Source organism: Scyliorhinus torazame, chromosome 4 (genome assembly GCF_047496885.1).
Source record: "Scyliorhinus torazame isolate Kashiwa2021f chromosome 4, sScyTor2.1, whole genome shotgun sequence".
Classification (NCBI taxonomy): Eukaryota; Metazoa; Chordata; class Chondrichthyes; order Carcharhiniformes; family Scyliorhinidae; genus Scyliorhinus; species Scyliorhinus torazame.
Window position 1 is genome coordinate 64,251,689 of NC_092710.1, and position 6,634 is coordinate 64,258,322.

The 6,634-nt window shown below is 52.1% G+C and overlaps 1 protein-coding gene across 1 annotated transcript in view; it reads right to left on the minus strand.

The window, feature by feature from the left end:
- Window positions 1-6,634, minus strand: part of LOC140410270 (uncharacterized) — a 75,300-nt gene that overhangs the window by 12,949 nt on the left and 55,717 nt on the right. The window contains exon 2 of the mRNA XM_072498237.1: window positions 4,257-4,262. Within this exon, the coding sequence (XP_072354338.1) occupies window positions 4,257-4,262 (6 nt within the window). The remainder of the gene's footprint in view (window positions 1-4,256; window positions 4,263-6,634) is intronic.

Consider the following 6,634-nt stretch of genomic DNA (forward strand, 5'->3'; position numbering starts at 1 on the left):
AATTCCTCCGCACCGCCCGACTCCTTAATTTAACCTACAATAAGGAGAAATGCGTTTTCCGCACAACCTGGTTAGCCATCCTCGGCTATGTCGTGGAAAACGATGTACTAGGGCCCGACCCCGACCGCATGCTCCCCTTCCCCACTGCCCCAAGGCCCTGAACCGATGCCTGGGGTTTTTCTCGTATTATGCCCAGTGGGTCCCCAACTACGCGGACAAGGCCCGCCCACTCATTAAGTTCACCATTTTTCCCCTGACGGCTGGGGCCCGCTTGGCTTTAAACAGCATCAGAGCCGACATTGCCAAGGCCGCGATGCACGCTGTGGATGAATCCCTTCCATTCTAGGTGGAGAGCGATGCGTCTGACTTTGCCCTGGCCGCTACCCTCAATCAGGCAGGAAGGCCTTTCGCCTTTTTTCCAGTGCCCTCCATGCCTCCGAGATTCGACACTCCTCCGTCGACAAGGAGGCACAAGCCATTGTGGAAGCTGTGCGACACTGGAGGCATTACCTGGCCGGCAGGAGATTCACTCTCCTCACAGACCAACGGTTAGTTGCCTTCATGTTTAATAACACGCAGCGGGGCAAGATTAAGAACGACAAGATTTTGCGGTGGTGAATCAAACTCTCCACCTATAACTACGACATCTTGTATCGCCCTGGGAAGCTCAATGAGCCCCAAGATGCCCTGTCCTGCGATATATGCGCCAGTGGGCAAACAGACCGGTTGCGGGCCATCCACAACGACCTCTGTCACCCGGGGGTCACCCGGCTTCTTCACTTCGTCAAGGCCCGCAACCTGCCCTACTCCACTGACGATGTCAGGGCTGTGACCAGGGATTGCCAAATCTGTGCAGACTGCAAGCCGCACTTCTATCGGCCGGACAAGGCTCACTTGGTGAAGGCCTCCCGCCCTTTTGAACGCCTCAGCATGGACTTAAAGGGCCACTCCCCTCCACTGATCGTAATGTGTACTTTCTCACAGTCATTAACCCAGGGCTAGACCGGTCTAGCTCGAGGACAGGCAGGGTGCCAGGAATGGCAAAGGAGCTCAAGGGGCTAATGGAGCAGATGGGGGGGGGGGTTGGACCCATGGAGATTTGGGCAGCCGAGAGGGAAGGAGTTGTCCTTCTACTCGCACATGCATAAAGTATACTCCCGGATTTTATTTTATCCAGAATAGGTCTTTACTGACGGGGGTAGTGGACACTTGGTGTCCACATTAAGGAATTCTACAGCAGGCTGTATGAGTTGGAACCCTCAGCTGGGCCGGAGGGGATGAGGCAATTCTTAGGGAGGCTGAGGTTCCCGAAGGTTGACGAAGAGTTGGTAGAAGGGCTGGGGGCCCGGATCGGGTTGGAAGAGATAGCAGAAGGGCTGAAGGCCAGGCAGTCGGGTAAAGCCCAGGGACCGGATGGGTACCCAGATGAGTTTACAAAAAGTTCTCTGGGATACTGGGGTCACTGCTGATGAGGACCTTTAATGAGGCAAGGGCGAGAGGGGGGCTTTTACCGACGATGTCACAGGCCACTATCTCATTGATCCTGAAGTGGGATAAGGACTCGGAGCTATGCGGGTCCTACAGACTGATCTCCCTAGTAAACGTAGACGACAAACTGTTGGCTAAGATCTTGTCCTCAAGGATTGAAAACTGCATTCTGGACGTGATTGGGGATGACCAGACAGGATTTGTTAAGGGGAGGCAGTTCGTGGCCAATGCAAGAAGGCTGCTGAATGTAATTATGAGTCTCGCTCTACGCAGATGACCTACCAGAAGGGGTGGAAGAAATTATGGGGATTCTGGGAGGTTTTGGCCGGTTTTCGGGTTACAAATTGAACATGGGGGAAAAGTGAGATGTTCGCGATCCAGGCAAGGGGGCAGGAGAGGGGATTGGGGGGACTGCCGTTTAGAGTGGTGGGGGGAAGCTTCCGGTACCGAGGCATTCAGGTGGTGCGGGAATGGGAACGGCTGCGCAAGCTAAATCTGACCCGACTAGTAGACCAAATGAAGGAGGAATTTTGAAGGTGGGACGTGCTCCCGCTGTCACTGGCTGCGAGGGTACAGACAGTGAAAATGATGGTCCTCCCGAGATTTCTGTTTGTGTTTCAGTGTCTCCCCATCTTTATTCCACGGTCCTTTTTTAAACGGGTCAACAAGATGATCTCTGGCTTTATATGGGTGGGTAAGACCCCGTGAGTTAAAAAGGGGATACTGGCGTGCAGCCGGGTGGAGGGCGGGCTGGCGCTGTCGAACTTTAGTAATTATTACTGGGCGGCGAATATAGCCTGGGAGCGAGTAGAGGCAGCGTCATGTAAGGGCACAAGTTTGGGGGCGTTGGTAATGGCACCTCTGCCATTCCCGCTGACACGGTACTCCACTAGCCCCGTGGTGGTTGCGGCCCTGAGAGTCTGGGGGCAATAGAGAAGACACATGGGAGCAGAGGGAGCATCGGTCTGGTCTCCAATCCACAATAATCACCGGTTTGCCCCGGGGAGGCTAGATGGAGGGTTCCGGAGATGGCAGAGAGCAGGGATTGAGAGGATGGGAGATATGTTTATAGTGGGGAGCTTTCCCAGCCTGAGGGAGTTGGAGGAGAAATTTGAATTGGCGGGAGGGAACGAGTTTAAGTATCTGCAGGTGCGGGACTTCCTACGCAGGCAGGTCTCAACCTTCCCGCTCCTACCACCAAGGGGGAGACCGGATAGGGTAGTTTCCAGAATGTGGGTGGGAGAAGGAAGCATTTCGGACTCATGGGGTCAGAGGAAATGCAGACCGAGGAGCTGAAACACAAATGGGAAGAGGAGTTAGGAGGAGAGATAGAGGACAGTCTCTGGTTGGATGCGTTGAGCAGAGTCAACGCGTCCACATAATGTGCCAGGCTCAGCTTGATACAGTTCAAGGTCGTTCACCGAGCTCACATGACAGTGGCCCGGATGAGCATGTTCTTTGGGGTAGAACATAGGGGCTCAAGGTGTGCGGGAGGACCAGCGAACCATGTTCATATGTTCTGGGCATGTCCGAAGCTTAGGGGATTCTGGCAGGGGTTTGCGGATGTCATGTCCAAAGTGTTAAAAACAAGGGTGACGCCGAGTCCAGAGGTGGCGATTTTCGGAGTGTCGGAAGACGCGGGAATCCAGGAGGAGAAAGAGGCAGACGTTCTGACCTTTGCCTCACTGGTAGCCCGGAGACGGATATTATTAGCTTGGAGGGACTCAAAGCCCCCGAAGTCGGAGACCTGGCTAACTGACATGGCTAGCTTTCTCTGCCTGGAGAAAATCAAGTTCGCCCTGAGAGGGTTAATGTTAGGGATCGTCCAGAGGTGGCAACCGTTCGTCGACTTCACCGGGGAAAATTAACCGTCAGCAGAAGGGGGGAGGGGGGTGGGGGGGTTAGGGTGGGGTTTAGTTTAGCTTAAGAGTAGGGTGTTAGAAAAGATGGGACCTGTGAGGGAGGAAGATGGCTTTTGTACTATGTTTATATTTGTGTGTACACTATTTCTTCTGTTATTGTTACAAAACCATAAACACCTCAATAAAATGTTTATTAAAACAAAGTACATGAAAAGAAAACTAAAATAAAAGAAAATACATAATAGGGCAACACAAGGTACACAATGTAAATACTTATACACCGGCATTGAGAGAAGTATACAGTGTAGTATTAATCAGGTCAGTCTATAGAGGGCTGTTTAGGAGTCTGGTAACAGTGGGTAAGAAGCTGTTTTTGAGTCTGTTCGTGCGTGTTCTCAGACGTTTGTAGCTCCTGCCGATGGAAGAAGTTGGAAGAGTGCGCAAGCCGGGTGGGAGGGGTCTTTGATAATGCCGCCTGCTTTCTCCAGGGAGTGGGAGGTGTAGATGGAGTCAATGGATGGGAGGCAGGTTTGTGTGATGGATTGGGCTGCGTTCACGATTCTCTGAAGTTTCTTGGGGTCTTGGGCCGAGCAGTTGCCATACCAGGCTGTGATGCAGCCTGATAGGATGCTTTCTACAGTGCATCTGTAAAAGTTGTTAAGAGTTAATGTGGACATGCCAAATTTCCTTTGTTTCCTGTTGTGCTTTCTATTTTTTATAATATATTCTATTACAAGCATGTATCAAAACAGGTCACAGCGATTAAAAGCCCCGGGAAGCAATCAATTATACATTCTACAGATTTTCCCCCTTTTTCACCCCATTCCTCCCGCCCCCCCCCCCCCCCCCCCCCCACAACGAACAGCCACTCAAACACGGTCACAAACATCCCCCACCTTTCCTCACACCACCCTAAAGAGCCCCTAAACTCTTTATCTTCTCTAACCGTAGGAAGTCGGACAGGTCACCCAACCAAAGCACTACCCCCAATGCCGCCCGCCTCTCCAAAATTCGCTGCCGTGCAATCAGAGAGGTGAAGGCCATGACATCGGCCTTCCCACTCTCCATGACCTCCAACTTTTCTGAAACCCCAAATATCGTCTCCAAAGGGTCCGGGTCCACCTCCCCCTCCATGCTCCTGGCTAAGACCGCGAACACTCCCGCCCAGAATCTTCCCAATTTTTTGCAACACCAAAACATGTGCGCGTGATTTGTTGTCCCCGCCCACACCTCTCATACTCATCTGCTACCCCTGAAAGAACCCACTCATTCTCGCCCAAGGCATATGCACTCTGTGCACCACTTTAAACAGTATCAGGCTCATCCCTGCACATGAGGAGGTCCCGTTTACTCTAAGCAGTGCCTTACTCCATACTCCCCAATTGATCTCCCCTCCCAACTCCGCTTCCCATTTCTCCTTGATCTTCACCACCCGCTTGCCTCCCTGCTCCCCCAGCCACTTGTATATATACACCCAATTCTTCCTTCCCCTTCCACATCCAGAAGCAGCAGTCGCTCCAGCAGGGTGTATTCTGTTGTTCTTTCTTGGTGGTAGCATCGACGTGGGTGGACCAGGACAGATTTTTGGTGACATGCACCCCTAGGAATTTGAAGCTGTTAACCATCTCCACCTCGGTCCCGTTGATGCTGACAGGGGTGTGTATAGTACTTTGCTTCCTGAAGTCAATGGCCAGCTCTTTAGTTGTGCCGGCATTGAGGGATAGATTGCCATTGCACCACTCCACTAGGTTCTCAATCTCCCTCCTGTATTCTGACTCATTGTTATTCGAGATCCAGCCCACTATGTTGTCAGCAAACTTGCAGATGGAGTTGGAACCAAATTTTGCCACGCAGTCGTGAGTGTACAGGGAATATAGTAGGGGAATAAGTACGCAGCCTTGCAGGGCCCCGGTATTGAGGACTATTGTAGATGAGCTTTTCTTGTTTATTCTTACTGATTGTGATCTGTGGGTCAGAAAGTTGAGGATCCAGTTGCAGAGTGAGGAGCCAAGTCCTAGGTTTTGGAACTTTGATATGAGCATGGCTGAGATTATGGTGTTGAAGGCGGAGCTGTAATCAATAAATAGGAGTCTGATGTAGGAGCCCTTGTTGTCGAGATGCTCCAGGGATGAGTGTAGGGCCAGGGATATGGCTTCTGTTGTGGACCGGTTGTGGTGGTATGCGAATTGAAGTGGATCAAGGTGTTCTGGGAGTATGGAGTTGATGCGCTTCATGACCAACCTCTCGAAGCACTTCATTACGACTGATGCCAGGGCCACTGGACAGTAGTCATTGAGGCACGTTGCCTGGTTCGACTTTGGCAACAGTATGATGGTGGTCTTCTTGAAGCAGGTGGGGACCACGGAGCAAAGTAGGGACAGGTTAAAGAGGTCCGCGAACACATCGGCCGGCTGATTCGCACAGGCTCTGAGTGCACGACCAGGGATCCCATCCCGACCCGTCGCCTTCCGAGGGTTCACTTTCAGAAAGGCCGAACTGACTTTGGAAGCTGTGATGGTGGGTACGGGTGTGTTATGGGCTGCTGGGGAAGTCAACAGCGGATCATTGGTTTCCTGCTCGAACCAAGCATAGAATGAATTGAGTTCATCAGTCGACGAATGGTTGCCACCTCCAGGTGAACCCTAACAGTGACCCTCTCAAGGCGAACTTGATTTTCTCCAAACCGAGAAAGCTAGACATGTTCAATAACCAGGCCTCCGACTTCGGGGGCTTTGAGTCCCTCCAAGCTAATAATATCCATCTCCGGGCTACCAGGGAAGCAAAGGCCAGAACATCTGTCTCTTTCTCCTCCTGGATTCCCGGGTCTTCTGACACCCTGAAAATCGCCACCTCTGGACTCAGCACCACCCTTGTTTTTTTTTAACACCGTGGACATGATGTCCACAAACCCCTGCCAAAATCCCCGAAGCTTTGGACATGTCCAAAATATGTGGACATGGTTCACCGGTCATCCCGCACATTTTGCTCACCTGTCCTCCACCCCAATGAATCTGCTCATCCGGGCCACTGTCATTGTATCAGGCTGAGTCTGGCACATGTTGCAGACGCGTTGCCTCTACTCAACGAGTCTGCCCACAGACCATCCTCTATCTCACCTCCCAGCTCCTCCTCCCACTTGTGCTTCAGCTCCTCGGTCTGCGTCTCCTCCGATCCCATAAGCTCCTTATAAATGTCCGAGACGCTCCCTTCTCCTACCCACCCTCTGGAAACTACCCTGTCCTGAATCCCCCTGAGCGGTAGGAGCGGGAAGGTTGACACCTGTT